The 19,071-nt window shown below is 38.9% G+C and overlaps 1 protein-coding gene across 1 annotated transcript in view; it reads right to left on the minus strand.

The window, feature by feature from the left end:
• Pard3b (par-3 family cell polarity regulator beta) overlaps positions 1–19,071 on the minus strand; it is a 1,033,383-nt gene that overhangs the window by 505,078 nt on the left and 509,234 nt on the right. Inside the window, exon 5 of the mRNA XM_026786343.1 lies at positions 15,158–15,246. Coding sequence (XP_026642144.1) covers positions 15,158–15,246 — 89 coding nt within the window. The remainder of the gene's footprint in view (positions 1–15,157; positions 15,247–19,071) is intronic.

The raw sequence follows: 19,071 nt of genomic DNA on the forward strand, positions 1-19,071 counted from the left end.
AGAAAGAAATCTCTCCCTGATGAGACTTTCTTGAAAATGACTGTACAGACCATAAACAAACAGAAATAAGTATATCCGTGCTTAGGCTTGAAGTAGAATTTTTACCCAGAAAAGGTTAAAAAAAGGAAATAAAATTATTTATGAAAAAATGCACTGAATCACAGTTTATAATGGCAAGGAAGCCACAGTTGGCTACACAGCTGGGCATGTTCAAAGCAACAGAAATCAAAGCTTGCATCAGTTTTACTCAATGGAACAATTCCAAGTTTTCACCTCCTGGTTTATTTATTTATATCTTTAAGGCAGAAGAGAAGTTGCAAAGAAACAGAGAAAACGTATTATAGAAAGTCTGTCCTGCCTAACCTCGCTCATCTTAGGCAAGGATGAGCTAGAAACACTAACAAGGAGCGTGCGTGACTGAAATGCAGACTGCGCTGGAAGTTTCCAGGTCACAGGGAGCAGGGCTAGCAAGTTTCTGTAAAGATGAAAAATAATAACTGTGAACAATTGTTGGCTCCTGTAATACTGAAGAGGGAAGACAAAATTGCCAGAGGAGAATGAGAAAGTTGAAACAAGCATCCATTTATGGAAATTCTAACCACATTTCTATTATTTTCCACTCACATGAAAATGACCTGAAACTAGATGTCACATTAGGAGCCATTGCTGCCTCGGCTACTTTTCTGCTCCAAACTGAAAATGGTAAAAATTTGGCTTCTTGCTGGAAAGTTGAGAACAGTATTAAGAAAACAAAGTGTCTGATGAATCTACCCTGCATGAAATATTTTTTAAAATTATCAGCAATCTAAAGTAAATACATTAAGTATATGCTAGTCAGCAGACCAGGCTTATTGTTAATGCATTTCCTTGAAACCTTATTATCAATAAGAACTAGAAAACATTAATAATAACAAGATAAAAGCAAGACAGTTTCTAGCATTTCGGGGAGACAATGCAATTTCAAAACTGATAATAGATTTCAAATCATCTTCACTCAGATACTGCCGGGACATTCAACTTGTTCAGTCAAGCAGGCTACATAAGAGGCCTGCAAGAAAATCACAAAGCAAGCATACCTAAGCATGATGACAGAGAACAAAGGACTTGTTTCTATGTGAGTGAGCACAGCTATGAACATAGGTACATCTGGATGGGCACCGATGTGCACTGCAAGCCCAAACACAAAACACTTGGTGGGCACAGAAACTTGTACGGGTTTTGATGATCCATATATGATACTAGATTTACAGTTATAAGGATCAAAAAAAGACCAACTCCAAAGATTCCAATTTAAAAATCTTAAAAATTGTGACTAAACTCTTATAAAATCCAGTAAAACATGTTACCTTTCTCTTTATAATTCTTAGAATTTTGCCGACCAACACAAGGCTCTCCTAAAAAATATATCAAGCATATCTCTACCTGTGAATATCACCCACACTTAACATAGAATATATAAAATATTAGTGTTTAGTCTAGGGCAGACTGGAAGATTTCAGCTCATATGTGTCTTTTATAGATATTGGCTTCTATGGAACTTACTTTTTTATATTCTATAAATATTTCTTTAAATCTACTCAAAACTTTTTTGTAAACCATAATAAATTTGATGTAAAACACCATTTTAGTAATTATTAATCTTGTGTTTCTGAAATCAACAAAGTCAGTCTTATACTTTTTTCTTTCTTATTCAAAACTACTAAAATTTTAGAAAAGTTTAGACTTTAAAATTAATTTCTATATGAAATTCCCTTTTTTATATTTTACAGTAAACTTTTTTTTTATCAAGGTAAACTTCCAATTTTTCTTATACACAGCAGTCATAATTCTCTAACTAAGTGTCTTGACAACTTTTAGAATACTCAAAAAAGGTTACCATCATAGGGAAAAAACACACAGTGAATGATTAATTTTATAAACTGTAATAAGCATGCATACAATCACAGAAACTTAGATCTGTTTAAAAAAGATGACGTTCAAATCTTTACATAGATTATATCCTAAGTTTATAAAAAATTTATCCCTAAGTTTTTTCTGCATGCAAAGAAAGGCATGTGCAATATGATGCCACATAGATATGTTAACATGTTTTATTGATTGTGAAATGAGAATCACCACCATCTTATAAGTACTTGCTTGTTGTGTAGAAATGTCTATATGTATATACTTCGTGGGACATAGATACAACAAGGAGGACAGTACATACACACTTATTTATCTCAAAATACCTCAATACCTATCTCAAAATTGAAAGTTTTACAAATATGTGAAACATGCTACTAATGTTTTTTTAGATAAACCCCAGAGTGCAATTTGTATTTGGGGTCCAGTTGTTCAGGTTCAGAGAACAATGCAGAAATCGTGCTATGTGAGTGGCAATGGAGACTAAGAAGGAAAATGCAGAAAATAAGGTAGAAATAATATTCTGGAAATGGAAGGTAAAAAAAACCAAGAAACAGACAAAAATGGGACTTATAAGGGCTAAGTATCACAGCACAAACACGTGGTTAGAGGAATTGAAGTTTTAGGCCGAAGATGCAATGTGTGATGCAGATATCTCTAGGTCTTATTCCTTCATCCCAAGACAAGTGGACAGGATTTACATTAATATTACTCAACACAGGCTCCACCCTCTCAACAGGAGAGAAAGGATTAAGGACAGAGGACAATTTTTCTCCCAGAGTTACTGACTGTAAGTCCGATGTCTGTCTGAGTTATTTAAACCAAGATGCCAAGCCTCACTTTCCTCATCTATGTAATGAGGACACTGTGGTCTGGGACACCCCCAATTGTTAGTTTCAAAGAGAAAATAACTTATATACATCACACATATGTATCTGACATGTACAAAGCGATTGATAACTTTTTGACATTTCTATGATGATAAATCTATGTTTCTCCCTCTTTGAGACCGATTCTCACGTTGTAGCCAAGATTGGCCTTGTACTTGTTGTCATCCTGCTTCAGACTCGGGATTATAGGACTATGTTATCATACCTAGTTTGATTATTAGTACTTTCTAAGAAAACAAATTTATGGCCTTTAAAGGAACTATTATAATTTCCCTTTTAAAATATCAATTTTATTGGTACAACTTAAACACCATAAGATCAAGGGATATAATCCTTCACTATATGGAGAGGGAAAACAAAGTGTTTTAACAAATGGTGAGAAGATTGTGTTTGTATCTACAGGGACTGAGTTGTGGACCCATTATATCTAATGCAAATGGAATGGACTAAGAGGAAAGCCTCAAATAAGAGTTTGCTGATGACTCTGAATTCTGCTCCTTGTAGAAATATCTAGTGGGTATAAATGCATTGATTAAAAATCTCCTAGTTTGATGATAGGGGTTATATTAACAAATCTGTTTGAATTCTATTAATTTTAATTCAATTATTCTAAACTCAGCCACTGATATGGAAAATTTCTATAAAAGGAAAATCAACTAATTAAGGAAACAAAACAAAAAACTGGTGGAACGATCTTTCTGGATGCTTTGTGTATGTATTATTCCTCTTATTGGATAACAATAAAAGCTGTTTGCCCAATGACCATGCAGGATAAGGTTAGGCAGAATAATCAAACTGAGAACTCTGATGAAGAGTTACAAAGTCTGGGTGATACAAGCCAGTTGCTGAACAAGCAGGATGTGTAGAAAATGTGGTAACAAGCCTTGAGCCCCATGGCAAAGCATAGAAATATGGGTTAATTTAAATGTAAGAGTCAACTAGTAATAAGTTTGAGCTATTGGTTGAGCATTAATGTTAAGTCTCTGAGTGATTATTTAGAATCACTGTGGGGAAGGGCAGGACAGAAAAACCTCTACTTACAAAAAAACATAAATTACCCAACACATTAGTAATTAGACAGTGTTGGAAAAGATAATAATGGCGAGAAAGGGCAACACGGTAAGGTGTCCTATATCTGGATGCCTATATTCACAGGGCTTCAGATCTCTGAGATTTTAGAATTTGGAATTCTCATCCATAAATATTTATGAAGGGAATGGGACTCAGGTCAAAAAATACAACTAATTTAGGTTTCATATATACCATGGTCATTTTAGACAATATTTTAATAACTTTGTGTATAAAACGAAGTATGGAGTTTTCTACTTTGCTATCCAGTTGGTACTGAAAAAGTTTTGAAATTCAGAGAATTGGTTTTTAAACTCTCAGATTATGATGGATCATCCTGCAGTAGAAAACACAGTCTAAGTAAGTGCGAACCATTATTTAGGAGATAAGATGACAGTGGCTTCTAGGAGTTATAATCTACACTCATCAAGTACATACATACTTTATATCACTTCCATTTTAGAACAAGCTAATACACAGGGAATAGAAGCATGTCCAGTATCATACCATCCATATAAGGTAGAATCAGGAGGCAAATTGAGACCTGGACAGGAGTTCTAATCCCTTTGGCACCGAAGTTTCAAAACATAAGAGATTAATGATGTGGATCAGAGGGAGATAGTCAGCTTGAGGAGAGTAAGCTGAGCTCAGGACATTCTTCCTCCAGGGAGGTGGCACTGAGAAGGTACCCCTGTGGAAAAATGGATTTTTCCACCAGAAAAGATAAGGCGAGATGATGAAGAGGGCAGGTGTTGGGTGGGAAGCCGCACTGAGATGCTGAAGCAGAATAGCTTGTGGGCACAATTATTGGCTATACTGTTAGAGATGAAGGGATCAAAAGGAGAGGAGCAGGAAGAAAAGAGCTGAGAATATATGAGGAGTTATTTCAATAATCCCACATTTGTTGATATTTGCTTTGTGCCTCAATATGTGGTCTTTTCTAGAGAAACTCTGATTAGATATCGAGAAGAATCAGTTTTTCTGCAGTGTCTGGGTAAATGCTCTCTAGATATACGTTAGGTTCATTTGATCTGCTAATGCCATTTGATTCTGACGTTTCTCTATTTACTTTTTGTCTGGGTGACAATTTGTCAATTGTTGAAAGTTGAATATTGAAGTCATTTATCATTACTGTGTTAGGTCTACTCTGGGCTTTAATGCCTTATAGTATGTATTTTATGGAACTAGATTCACCTGGGTTTGGTGCGTTTATATTTAGAATTGTAATGGGTTTTGGTGGGTGGTTTCTTTGATCAGAATGAAATGATATATATCTCTTATGATTAGTTTTAGTTTGGCCTATGTTGTCAGATATGCTTGCTTGTTGGCTGGTTCCATTGGCTTAGAGTGCATTCTTTTACTTTAAGCCAAGTGTGTATCTTTAAAGATACACACTTCTTGCATAGAGGCTTATGTGGAAGCCAGCCCCCTAAACCTCTCAGGATCATGTTATAGCAAGTGAAAACTGACTAGAAGGAATCAGAGGAGAACAAATTAACTCAGACACATTTCCTCCTCATGTCTCTTTATTTTTTGAAAAAGTTCTCTTCAAGGTTTCTTTCTTAGTGCTTTCTCAATCACACAAGGTTCTCAGTTTATATATCCACACAGACAAAATTAACAATTTTCTGACAATAACAATGATATGAAACATGCATTTCACAGAGCCAGAAAGGCCGAGAAGCCAGACATAGCAGGCGCTGGTTGGCTTACTTACATCCTAGAGGCAACGTGGCTGTGAAGTGCCTGGGCATAGCTGACAAGGGTAAATAGAGAAATGACTTTTAGGAGGGGAGAGAGGGAGTTTGTGTGTTAACTATATTTGTGTGGTTAGTTAAGCTAGAAGCTTGTATTTGATAAACATAAAAAAAGAAAAACACGGCAGTGCTGTGCATTCTCTAAGCACTTCCGCTCCCACAGTGGCTGGGAATACAGCGTTATGGTAGCCATGGCAACCAGAGTGAGACTCAGGAGGAAAATGATGGTGCTTGTTTTGCAGTTTTGCTAGTTACATTAAGGGGAATATCTTTGCACTAGGTCAAAATGAGAAAATGCGGCTATGCAAATTTTGAAGACTTCTGCTAAGCAGCACACTGATATCCTCTGACCCCTGGTGAGAAGGAATTTCTTTCTCTGGGGCTGGTTTAGTGGACCAAGTCCGTTTTCTGTATCTCTACAGATAAAGGCATAAACTGTGAATTTCCCAGAGTAAGATCTTGTATCAAATAAAACTGAGGTGAAGGCAGAGCAAAGGCCAGTAGGTTACACTCTCCTGAGCTGTTGTCAGAGAATTCAGGATAAGGGCAGACCTGCTGTCTCTTCTACCCAGTGCCTCGTTTGAGGTTCTTATGTAGTCTTTCTGCAAGGTTCCTCTCCTTGTCAGATAGATGTTCTGCCATAAAGAATAATTGGTGGGTGGGGGGTAACTTTATGTAGATTTGACTGTGAGAACAAAGGCTTCTTTGACTGAGTGAATCCTTTCACACTAGGGCCCCAAAGTGTGGGAGAAAGTCATCCAGTTATCAGGACAAAAATAAGCTATGCTCAATAAATGAGCAATACATTTGCTGAGGTTTTTCTGGATGAATTTCACTATGGAAAAGGAAGGGAATGTTATGGCTTCATAGGGGTTTTACAGAAATGACAGTGACTATCTAAAAGACATGTTTTGAGGGAGCTGCGGGTGACCTTCCTCCATCAGACAGGTATCTGCAGAGCTCTGTAAATCAGGTTCCTCATCAGATTCGACTCTCCTGAGTTAATCTAGAGATCTGTCAGAAGCACTTACACTGTATAGTCCTGTGGGCTTGTCGCATTTGCAAACAACAAAGTGATGGATATCATTTGTTAATTCAATTACTAACCTATGAGTTTTGACAGGGATTAAGGATGCTAGTATTTAACGTTACTGAAAGTTGTGCACTGACTGCTGTAATTGTATGGCTTTGTAGTAGCTTTCCTCCCTCTACGCTGTATAGCACTTCGTGGAGTGTCTTCTTCTTTCTTCTAGTAGCTGTTGGCTATGCTGAGCCTTCTCTTCAGTCCACAGTGTCTTTCCAATAGGGCTGGTTTTGGTGGACATAAATTCCTTTTATCTGTTTATATCACAGACAAATTTCCTTTCTCCTTCAACTATGACAGACAGCTTGATCAGGCATAGCTGTCTATGTTAGTATTTATAGTCATTTAGGACTTGTACATTGTTCTAAGCTGTCCTGGCTATTAACATTTCGTGTGGGAGGTCCTTCTGTCTATGTATTGCTTTTATTGGTTAATGAATAAAGGAAGCTTTTTTGGGCCCGTGACAGTGCAGAATAGAGCAAGGCAGAAATTCCAAGCAGTGACAGAGGAGAAAAGAAGACAGAGTCAGGGAGGCGCCATGTAGCTGTTGAAGGAGACAGACACTCTGAAACCTTACCAGTAAACCACAAGCCTCGAGGTAAAATATAAAATAATAAGAATGGATTAATTTAAGATGCAATAGTTAGTTAATAAGAAGCCTAAGCTGTTGACTAAGCAGTGTTATAATTAATACAGTTCCTGTGTGGTTTTTCAGGTCAGGGTAGCTGGGAACAAATGAGCAGTCTCTGCTTACAGACATTTTCATTGAGAAATCAGTTAACATTCTAAAGGAATTGCCTTTACAAGTGACCTGTGACTTCTCTTTTGTAGCCTTTGATGTCTTCTTGTTGTTACTTTTGTTGATGTAATTCAATATACTTAATGTTTTAACTATTATTTGGTATGAGAAATTTTCCCCACCCGTGGTTCTGTGTATTTCTGGTTCTTTGTCTCTTGCTCCTCTATAGCCTCCTCTTTCCTTATTTTTGTTAAATGGTCTTCTATATACATGCACAGACAGATGTACATACATGTGAGTAAAAATAAATATTTTAAATTCTGTGTCTTGAGATTTGTATAAGTTGTTCACCCTTGGGACCATTGCTATAGGACTGATAATCTTTGGGGATATCTCAGATTTCCATCCTGCTTATATATTTGCACTGGAAACTGGTACCTACAGTTAAGTTGTTGGTTCTATCTTTTAATATGAGTTTCACCTTTGCTGGATGGGAAATTGGTTCTGATTTTGCTGTTAGCTGAACTCATCTAGTTTTGGATCGAGTAGGGTGTCCTGTCAGTCTTTCAGACACTGATTTATGAGTGCAGATGTTAGGTTTTTTTTTTTCAGCAGCTAAGGGAAGCACTAGGGTCTTAACTGCTCATGTACAGTTTCTTGAGTAAGGTTCCAGGGAAGGAGATGGGATGGGGTAAGGGGTCTTAGCACTGGCAGCCAGATAACTGGTTGCTTAGGGGCAGACAGAAGAACAGGCAGTGTTTGGGAGGGTGTGTCTTAGCACCAGATTTGTATCTCCAGCAGCTTGGGTAAGAGCCCAGAGGAGGTGGTGTTGCAGGGCCAAGGAGTTTATGGGCAGCCACAAGGTCTAGCTACTCAGGCAAGTTCCCAGTGAAAGGTGCATAACTGATTTTATAGAAAGTACTTTACTTTTGGTAGGTGCTTTCAAGGCTGCAGGTTTTTTTTTTTCTTCCCATGCATGAGACTGCACAGGTGAGAGATACTAAAACTCTTAAAACGGGGACTTGAGAATAAGAGGTCACAAAGTACAGCAAAAGATCATAGTACAAAGATTTGGCTTCTCAAATGTAAAGATGAGCAGGAGCAAGCTCACTAAATGACCTCTGGTGGCTAATGACCAAGGACAAGGCTAAGCAAAAAAAAAAAAAACAAAAAAAAAAAAAAAAACCACATAGAATGATCATTTGAAGCAGGTCATACATCCAAAAGCCTGTCATTTCATAATGGCATCAGAGAGGAAATATAAGTGGCCCCGCAGCCCACCACACAGACAGGAAACAGGAAGTAAATCTGTAAGTTGTTCTATATTAGGAGCTCCAGCAACCAGAGAAAAGAGTGCAATAGCCTCTTTGCCAGCTGTGGTACATCTCATCTTTAATCATATAGATTATAATTATATAGATTATATAGAGGAAGAAAATGGAAGCAGTCAACCACTCCAGTTTGGTCTTGCACCTCTGGTCAGTTCTCCTCTGAGTTTGATGGTGTTGATTCTTTACATTTTTTATTATATTCTGTCTATAGCAGAGAGAAGACTCACAAATACAAAGGCCATGAGTCCTGCATTTCTCCTGAGCCAGTCATTTGGATGGCTTCCACATTGAAGGTTAACTTGGAGCAAGCAAGCAATCATCACTGTTCATGTGTACATTACTTCCTACAGACTGAAGCCAAATGGCATTTTATAATACAGAATATGCAAGGCCCTCATTATTACACTATTATTATAATTAAGAAGATGAAAGAAGAGTGGGACGAGAAAAATCATGGACATATTACTGGATAACATTTAAAAAAAACTGACACAGTTAACTCCTGAGTTCAGACCCCGTCCCTTTGTTTCTCCTTGTTAGACTCAGCATTACCTATAACCCTGGCCAATGAGAGAAATCTCTACTTCACTCTGATTCATTTTCTCATGGTTTCATCATAGGTCAAAACTCAGAGGGAACAGGTCTCTGCTCCAGCACTTGCCAGGATTAGAAGAGAAGTCATCTGCAGTTTGTGAATGTTCTTTCCAGATGACATCTTTTACCAAGCTACCACAATGATGCCCACTGTCATCTTAGAAACCAGCTGGGACTGTCCCAGCAGTCTTTAGTTGGGTATTTCCACATTCTCCTAGAGCTCCCTCAAAACAGCCAGAACCTGGAAACAGCCTAGATGTCCTTCAATGGAAGAATGAATGAAGAAAGTGTGGAATATATACACATTAGAGTAGTACTCCTCTGTGGTAAAAAAAACAATGACTTCCCGAATTTTGCATGCAAATGGATGGAAATAGAAAACACTATCCTGAGTGAGGTAACCCAGACCCAAAAAGATGAACAGGAACCTTCATCTGGCGATGGATGGAGATAGAGACAGAGACCCACACTGGAGCACCGGACTCAGCTCCCAAGGTCCCAATGAGGAGCAGAAGGAGGGAGAACATGAGCAAGGAAGTCAGGACCACAAGGGGTGCACCCACCCACTGAGACAGTGGGGCTGATCTATTGGGAGCTCACCAAGGCCTGTGACTGAAAAAGCATAGGATAAAATCGGACTCTCTGAACATGGCGAACAATGAGGGCTGATGAGAAGCCAAGGACAATGGCAAGGGGTTTTGATCCTACTACATGTTCTGGCTCTGTGGGAGCCTAACCAGTTTGGATGTTCACCTGTAGACCTGGACGGAGGGGGGAGAACCACAGGGCAGGGAACCCTGACTGCTCTTTGGACTGGAGAGGGAGGGGGAGAGGAGTGGGGGAGGGGGAGGGGCGAGAGGAGGGGGAGGGAAATGGAAGGCTGGGAGGAGGCAGAAACTTTTTTTTTCTTTTTCTCAATAAAAAATTAAAAAAAAAAAAGAAAGTGGACACCAAAGGTATTGGTATTGGGGTAAACCATTGATAAAAGCAGTGGTTTAAAAGGAATTACCAGAATTACCAGGTAGTTATAAGTAGGAACAACTAACAAGATAGAAGATGAGGGAGAGTTTGGTATTTGAGACCAATTAATGAATTGTTCCAACAATCTTGTGTCGAGGGAATATAGACATAAGCACTTACTAACGAATGAAGCATGAAACTGCCAGGGTCACAAGAAGATACTTTGAATATCTCTTCAGATCACTTTTCCTTTGACTTTCAGGGGCAAAGAAGGCAAGAAGGTGGAGAAACTGGCAAGTCAAAAGAAGTTAACCTGGGGGAAGTGGAACTGAGCAATAAGGTGAGATCCAAAATGTCAAGGGAATCAGGGCGAAGGGAAGGTCTTCTGTACATAGTGCTTGCTGTAGAAAGAGATGCTCTCAGTGTTTGAGGGAAACTAAGTAAAACCCTCCACTTTATTGTATTTTATGATCAAAGTGAGTGGACTGGCGATTCATTAGACATACATGTTAAAAGACTATTTAGAGAACACCCTTTACCAGCTTTTAAAGTCATAGCTATGCTGATTATTCATTGAATAATTTGTTTTATCCATCTAGTCAATCAGTTAACAAATATGCCCCTATTATATTCTAAGACCTGTATTGGGTGCCAGAAATGCTTTTGGGGATCCTGTCCTGTTTGGTATAATACAGAGTTACAATGAATGTGTAATAATGATGATGACACTAGCAATAGCAATTAGTAATTGTTCAGCCTTTTGTTTGGCAATGTACAAAGTCAGCTGCCTACAGTGTACCTTACTTAATCTCCACAGAATCTATGTGATCGTAAAGGTCATTTTCCACATGAAGGAGTTATTTTAAAGATGGTTGATAACAATGCACGGGCAGCAAGGTAAAAAGCCAATTTTGAAACCTGGACCTTGTCCATTTTAAGGTTTTGAAAGAATTGTTAGTTAAGCAGACTAGAACCTTCTTCTCAGTTCTTATCTGTAGCCTCAATTAGGTAATAAGAAGAGAGTCACATTGGAGAGGGAGGCAGCAAATTATTGCAATAGCTGCCCTCAGCGGTAACAAAGGTTGAAGCAATGGCTGCGCACATGGAACAGGCGTAGTCATTGTGACATTGACTCCACAAACAATTTACTTCTGTGCTACCTGCAAGGAAGCGAGCCCAAAGTCATATTCTTATGCCAAACTATAGGGTCTGTCAGGGCTTCCCTTCCACATGAGGATGCCAACACAGCAATAGCTGCAAGTGGCTTCTAGTTTAAGCATTTACCATCATCTGTACTGTCTAAAACAAGTATAACCTGCCAGCTTCCCGTAGCAGCTGTGCATTCCACACGACAAAGGTTATTTTTATCCTCTCTTTTGAGCATATGAATATTTTTAAAATATTTTATTCTTTAGAATAGCATATATTTATAAAGTGAAATATGATCATATTCATCTCCATTTCTCCACTCTAACCACCCCATATCTCCACCAACCTTCTCTTCTCCAAACTTCATGTCTGTCTGTCTGTCTGTCTTTCCTTTCTGGTAAGCCACTAAATCAAATTACTGTTGGCTCTCTGGGTATGGGTGTGGAACCATCCACAGGTGCCAGTGGCACCCCCGAGAAAGAGAACGACTCCCACGGTCCTCGGTGGAAGCTGCTCTCAACCTCCATCTCAGAATCTTTACCACCCTTCCCCGGGGAATCCGTCAATGAAGACTCGGTCAAAGTGTTGAGAATAAATAGGAAGACCTACACTGGACATCTTCACCAGGGAGTGTCAGGTAGTGGGAGGCAGGAAGGATGCTAAGCTGGTGATGCAGAGGAGCTCTGTGAGATGCCATCATCTGGACTTGGCACAGTGACTGCACTCTAGAACTCAGTGCTGTAGGTACCTGCACAAGTCCCACCCAAGAGCACAGCAGCCAACATTCTGGCCCAGATGAGGAAGTGCTCTGCAGGCTCCACCCTTTCATGAGGCTCCCTGACCCTCTGACTCCAGGCTCACTTTATATCCTGAGTTTGATCTGAACAGGCTCCAGCTATAGCTGTCATCACAGGTAGCCCTGTGTAGGTTCTGTAGCCCGAAATCGCACAAAGGACTCAGAAGGTACACACGCAATGCTTGGGTTCGTGGATTTGCAGCCCAGAGAGGCAGATGTGGACTGGGTCTCTGGTGTGCTAGTTGTTCCATAGTTACTTCACCTACTAACAGCAACAATAAGACACAAGAGGGGCTGTTTTGAAAATTATACTCATAATAAACATATTTTTAAAAGTCATTCATAATATTTCTCTCAATTGCCTATAACTAGAAAAAGCTTAAATGATTTTCTCCTGAAGTCAAAAATCAAAATCAAACAAACAAATAAATAAACAAAGCAAACAATTGGATACCATATGATGTGACATTTCAATAAGTTTCTGGGGAACATTTCCCAAAACTAATGTTTTAAAAATAAGCCAAATAAAGCACGAACATTCCATCCATCATGACTAGATGTAAGAACAAACATACCAGCTTCTAAAAGGTGAGTGCCCTGGGAAATGCTCTAGACTGAATGCTTTATATTACACTACTCATTAATAAAGATTTCAAATGAACAGTAACTGTGGCCATGTTACTGAAAATTATAAAGTTGGAAAGAATCTACATGGTCACCCGATAAAGAGAGACTGATCACCTTTTCAGAAGAAAGTAGCTGATTTCATGCAGACTGGCTAGCACCTATTACATGATGACTTGAAAGGAATCAGTGAGTGAATGAGCAGAGGCTAAGGCAACATCACTTTCTACTGCCAAAGTTGCCACTGGAGAGATGTGAATTTACCTTCCTTATGCCAAATTGACACAACTTACTGAAAATAATGACAATAATGGAAACCATACAAGGAGATCTGACCCAGTCTAAAAATCTTCAAATCAAAAATTCTTCAAAATCTGAAACTGTTTGAACACTGATATAAAGCTCCAGTGATTGATATTTTGAAGAATATTTTTTTATTTTTTAATATGGCATATTCAATCAGTACTGTCTACATAAATATTCCAAAATTTAAATTAAAGAATCTTTAAATTCTGAAATGCTCTGACCCCAAGAATTTTGTACAGGGATAATAAACCTGCAACAAAGAAAATAATAGTAGCAACAGAATCAAATACTAGGCTCACTCTGACCCAAATGTTGTTTGAAGATTTTATATATGTTATCAAATGTTAACATTAAAAACAGTAATACAAAAATCATAATTGTTGTTACAATCTGAAGACTAGCCTTGCACTCAGCTGTGCAGTTGGGGAGGACAATGCTGAACTTCTGCTCCTCCTGGCTCCACCTCTCACGTAGTGTTGCGACTACAGGTGTGAACCACCACTCCTGGCTTATGTAGTCCTGGGGGCTGATTGAACCCAGAGCTTTGTGCATGCTAGGCAATCACTCTTCCAACAAATCTGCAGCCCCAATTCTATTATTCCTATCTTATAGACCAGAAACTGAGGCAAGGAATAATGAATTAGTAGGGAGATGTGGTTTGTATCCAGGGAGTACCTATGGCTGTGGCATTAGAGATCGGATCTAAGAAGACTAATAGTTGATTTCAGATAATGAGTTACTTTCATTAATAACCATATGAGTAATTCTGGTTGGTGGAGCAAATTCATTTTACAAACATCAAGTAAAATACTGTGAGATTGTATAAACACAGTTTACCACAGCTACTCATTGAGCGAGAAGCAAAGCAAACCATTCAAACACAAGGAACTCTGAAGAGCTCTAAAAACTGCACGGCAAAGACAAGAAAAAGCAATTTAAAACTCCTGGTTGCCCAGGAGAGAAATCAGGCCGGGTGCTAGAAACATAGGCAGCTTCCCGGGGGTATGATGTCATGGGTCTTGGAAGAGAGTTTACCAGCCACCTTGCTAGACCAGCTGACTTCCCAACTGCATGAGGAGATTCTATTCTCCCTTACTGAAGATGCCTCTTGCGCAGCAGATGGAGACTGTCAGAGAAGCACAACTGGACACAATGCAGAGATTAACAAATCGTGGGGAGCCAGACCCAGCGTCTGATCTACAGCATGGTCCATCTATGAATCAGGGACCGTCAAGGGACCGAAATCAGGAGGATTGTGAGGGCCAGAATATCAAGAAGTTTACTGTAAACCCATCTGCCCTAGAAAGGGCTGCAAAACCAAGACTGCAACAAATGGCAGAATCAGCAGATAAGGAACTACAGGCAGCTCTTGACTGCTGAGAGGAAGAACGGGCTTCTCCAAGGGATGAGAGACGTCCCTGGTTGTTCACTGCACACTAGTTAGCCTTGAAACCATATATATGTACAACAAAAAATGGACTCAGTTGTATTTACATATTTGTGCATACATACACACATATGTGTGTGTGTGTGTGTGTGTGTGTGTGTGTGTGTGTGTGTGTGTGTGTGAACCATTACCAAAGAGGAGGAGACTGTCAATTTGAGGGGGCCGTAGAGGAAGGTGGATGAAGGTAACGGGAGGGGCTGGAGGGAGAAGAGCGAAGGGGAAAGTGATGATATAAATGTATAAAAATGAAAAAGAAACAACATCCTGATGTAAAAGAGTATTAGAAGCCTTGAGGATTATTTGTACATCTATGTTTTCCACAAATGTTCTCATATCTTATGTAGAAATTAGGAGAAAGGAATAAGAAATCTACGTTTGAATTAAAATGCGCTTTGTTACACAGTCCTACTTTTCTGGTATTCCCTGCAAAATCAGAATGATTAAAATCCATTCAATAAAAGAATGCCAAATGTACTTAAATAAGAGCCTTCTATTTTCATCAAGAAATACCTCAGTGTGTCCGTAGTCCTGTGTGATGTTAGTAGCTCTGTCTGTTCACCATTCATAGCTTCTTTGTTTTCCAAGTTCTGGGTGGAATCCTGGAATGAAGCAAAGTCACAGGGTGTAAATGCTGCAGACACAGAACTGAAGCTTTGAACAAAGCTTCAACTGAGGGAGGAGATGGCTTGGCCCTGATGTGGACAGCTCGCTTCCATCTCTGTTAAGACTGGAATCAGATATTAATCCTCTCGTGCTTTCTGTGCGCTCTCTCTGTTCTTTGGTTTCTGGAACGCTCAAATGGGCCATTTGCACAAGGCAGTATGCTAAAAACTGGTGAATATGTCGCTTAGCTTCCTGCTACTCAGCCTTGGGTTTGGAAATGTATTTTAAACCAGTTTGAAAAAAATAATAAAAGAGAAACAAGTTTTAACCACTTCTATGTGCTTGCACTTAGCACAAAGCAATGTGAGAGAAAAAAAGGCAAATATATGGACAAAAGTAAATACATGGAAAAAAATTTTTACCTGGCTGTCCTGGAACTTACTCTATAGATCAGGCTGGCCTCGAACTCAGAGATCCACCTCTGCTTCCTAAATGCTTGGGTTCCAGTCATGCATGTGGTCACGCCCAGCTCTTCTGATTATTTTTTATTATTTATTTTTTGTGTGAGTTTTTCCCATGTTTGTATGTGAATCAGGTGTGTGTTTGGTGTTCACAGAGGTCACACGAAGTCACTAGAGGTTTGGGTGACTGAGTGAACTGGCGAGTGGGTGTGGCAATCACACACAGGTCCTCTGCAAGAGCGAAAAGGACTTTTAACTTCTAAGTCATCTCTATAGCTCCCTAAACTGATTTGTTTTTTAAAATGCCTTACATTTTAAATGGATAACAACATTTCAAACAGTTGTATTTTGTGAAATATATTTATCTTAACTCAATTTTCTGGTCTCCACATGGATAAATAAAAGAAAGAACAATCTATAACGTTAAAGAACCTTAAAAGTTTAGGGCAAAGCATCTTTACAAAGATAAATATATGTAAGTTTTACTGTCCATATTATCCTTAGGAAGGGCTTGATAAGTTCATACAGAACAAGCAGGGCAAGAGTGGGAAAGTTAAAAAAATTAGGTCGAAAGATTTAACAGAATTCTTGAACCTGTGGTGATGATGCATATCAAGATATTTGATAAACATATTTATGCCCAGGTCATTAGCTTTTTATCTGTCTGTAAGACAGTAAGCTTTGTGTGTGGTTCTCAGAGAAACAACTATATTGTTTTTTAAGGCTACATAAGAAACTATTCGAAAACTTTATTGATTAGAAAAAATTACAATATTTCTTCTAGTTTCTGAAAACTGAGGTTGGCAATCAGATGCCTGAAAGATTGAAGCTATGATTTTCTAGCTGGAGTACCCTTTCCCCCTGATGCTGACACATGACTGGAGCATCTATAGATGTGTAGGTTCATATTATTACTGGTCTCGCATGAATGGAGCATCTACAGATGTGTAGGGTCATATTATTACTAGTCTCACATGTTATGCGCAAATTAATCCCACACCAGTTATGATTTAAAGGGATATTTATTTAGGGGGGTAAAACTCAAGGAAACACCAACCGTCAGGAAAGGAGTGTAGTCGCTGGAGCAGGAGCAGTAACCAAGCGCCGGATCCAAGAGAGCTGGCCGAGGCTTACAGATGTGTAGGGTCATATTCTTACCAGTTCCACATGACTGGAACATCTACAGATGTGTAGGGTCATATTATTACTGGTCTCATCTTCCAGTTCTGTTCACTGAACTGTGACTGTTCTCATGTCTGCACCACACAGCTCTGACTTAGGTTTGCATTAAGGTTTGAAATCATAACGTGTGGGTCTTCCAGATTTGTTTTGTTTTTCCATGTTGGCTCAATATTCCGGGCCTCTTACATGTCTACAACAATTTTAGAAGCAGCATGTCTGTCAATTTGCACCTATGCTGATTTCTTGATAAGAGAGCAGACGTAATCTATATATCATAATACCATCTTAGTGATAAACGCCCCTCCAATCCAGGAACATTTAACAGTGGCAGCTAATGAAAATAATTATTCCTTTAAGTTCTAACTCTAATCAGGTATTTATCATCAGAATGCCAACGGAAAAAGTATTGAGAATAAAATTTAGCTCTTTATCTTGCTCATTTTCATTCTCTCCCACGCACAACTTTCTTACTGGTCCCTAACTACTACAGGAAGAGGATGCACTTTCTGTCTCCAACTAACTTACTGGAGAGTAGGGAGTTTTCCAACCAGTTTTAGATATAAGACAAGTAAAGGTGTTATTTATATCAACACTATACTTGATGTGCTATAAATCTGGAAATGTCATTTTCTTAAGTGTCTTTCAGCCATTTTAGATTTCTTTGTTTAGGTCTGTACTCCATTTTTTATTGGGTTATTTGTTCTTTTGAGCACCAATTTCTTGAGTTCTTTGTATATGTTGTCAATTACAATTTGAAAGTAATATAGGGTCAATTGCAGTGTGATAGTCTGATCGAGGGGAATTCTGACCTGACTATATTTCAAGAGTAATCATGTCAACAAGTACGTACTTAAAGAGAGCACACTTCGGCAGTTAGGAGTGCTTGATGTTCTTGTAGAGGATCGGAGGCAAATTTGCAGCTCCCATGTAGCTGGTTCATAACGGCCTAACCTCCAGCTCCAGGAGCTGATACTGTGCTCTAGACTCACGTGACCTGGACTTGTGCATGTTCATTGCCACATTCATACACATTATGAATTCATAATCATTAAAAATAAAATAAAGCACACATTTAAATGTTAAAAGCTAACATTCACACAGAAGAGAAAACATGATATTTGTCTTTCTGGGTCTGGGCTACCTCTCTCAGGGTGGCTGTTTGGAGCTTTTTAACCTGAAAATTCCATTTCTCTTAACACCCAAATGATCTTCCTGTGTGGAAATGCACCATAATTTTATTAGCAGTTGATGGGCGTCTATGCTGGTTCTGATTTCTGGCTATTAGGAATAAAGCAACAAGGAATATGGATAAGCAAGTTTCTCTGAAGTATATGTAGAGTCCTTTTGTATATACAGTTGTATATATAGCTGAGTCTTGTGTTAGATTTAATTTTAGGTTTTTGGGGAACTTCCCTACTGAATCTCATAGTGATTATACCAGTTTGCATGCTCATTAACAATGAATAAATGCCCCCCTTCCTCCACAGTCTCCCCATTCATCTTGGCCATTCTAACTGGGGTAAGATCAAATCTCAAAGTGTTTTCAACTTACATTTTCCCAATAGCTAAGATTGTTGAACAGTTTAGTGTTTCTTGGACATCTGTGCTTCATTTTTTGAAGATTCTCTGTTTAGTTCTAAACACTTTTTAAGTTGGGTTATTTGTTTTCATGATGTTTGGGTTTTTATAGTTCTTTGTATATTCTAGATACTAATCCTATGTCTGGTATATATAATAGGTAGAGATTTTCTCCATTCTGTAAGCTACCTATTTGCTCAAATGATGGTGTCCTTTGCAAGTACATACACAAACTTTGTGTTAGATAGTAGTTCCACTATTTTAAAAGAAACATCAAGCCCCTGTTGGCCCTGCTATCACTGTCATAAAGAGGCAGAAACTACAGTATATCATCTCAGCTAACAGGCAGTGTTTGCACTTGCCAAAATCCCTTCTGTCTACTGCAATATCAGAATCCTTTAGTATGCTCTAGGGACGAGGCAGATGCTGGAGACTCTCATCTTCCAGGAATGAGGCAGATGCTGGAGGCGCTCATCCTCCAGGGACGAGGCAGATGCTAGAGACTCTCATCCTCCAGGGATGAGGCAGATGCTAGAGACTCTCATCCTCCAGGGACGAGGCAGATGTTGGAGGGGCTCATCCTCCAGGGATGAGGCAGAT

The sequence above is a fragment of the Microtus ochrogaster genome, linkage group LG4 (genome assembly GCF_000317375.1).
Source record: "Microtus ochrogaster isolate Prairie Vole_2 linkage group LG4, MicOch1.0, whole genome shotgun sequence".
NCBI classification, from domain to species: Eukaryota; Metazoa; Chordata; class Mammalia; order Rodentia; family Cricetidae; genus Microtus; species Microtus ochrogaster.